Source organism: Apis dorsata, unplaced genomic scaffold, assembly GCF_000469605.1.
Source record: "Apis dorsata unplaced genomic scaffold, Apis dorsata 1.3 scaffold_683, whole genome shotgun sequence".
Taxonomy (NCBI): Eukaryota; Metazoa; Arthropoda; class Insecta; order Hymenoptera; family Apidae; genus Apis; species Apis dorsata.
In genome coordinates, this window is record NW_006263864.1 from 640434 (window position 1) to 640637 (window position 204).

Below are 204 nucleotides of genomic sequence, written 5' to 3' on the forward strand. Positions count from 1 at the left end.
ATAGTTGTACAAAATAGTCCCGTTCCGACACTCGGCCTTCGTACGGCACAGAGAATCGTTCCTGTCGTTCAGCACCGAGTTCGCGTTGATCATCGCCCCTGGTAAAAACGTCTCGACGCCATCCGCGTCCGACGCCTTCACCACCTCGCGTACCGGCTTCCAGATCGGGACGTACCTCTCCGCCGCCCTCGACAACGCGTCCAT

At 58.8% G+C, this 204-nt stretch overlaps 1 protein-coding gene across 1 annotated transcript in view; it reads right to left on the bottom strand.

The window, feature by feature from the left end:
- Nucleotides 1–204, bottom strand: part of LOC102673872 (ATP-binding cassette sub-family A member 13) — a 31926-nt gene that overhangs the window by 18244 nt on the left and 13478 nt on the right. Inside the window, 1 exon segment of the mRNA XM_031513590.1 lies at nt 1–204. This exon segment is cut by the window's left edge and continues 9 nt beyond it. Within this exon segment, the coding sequence (XP_031369450.1) occupies nt 1–204 (204 nt within the window).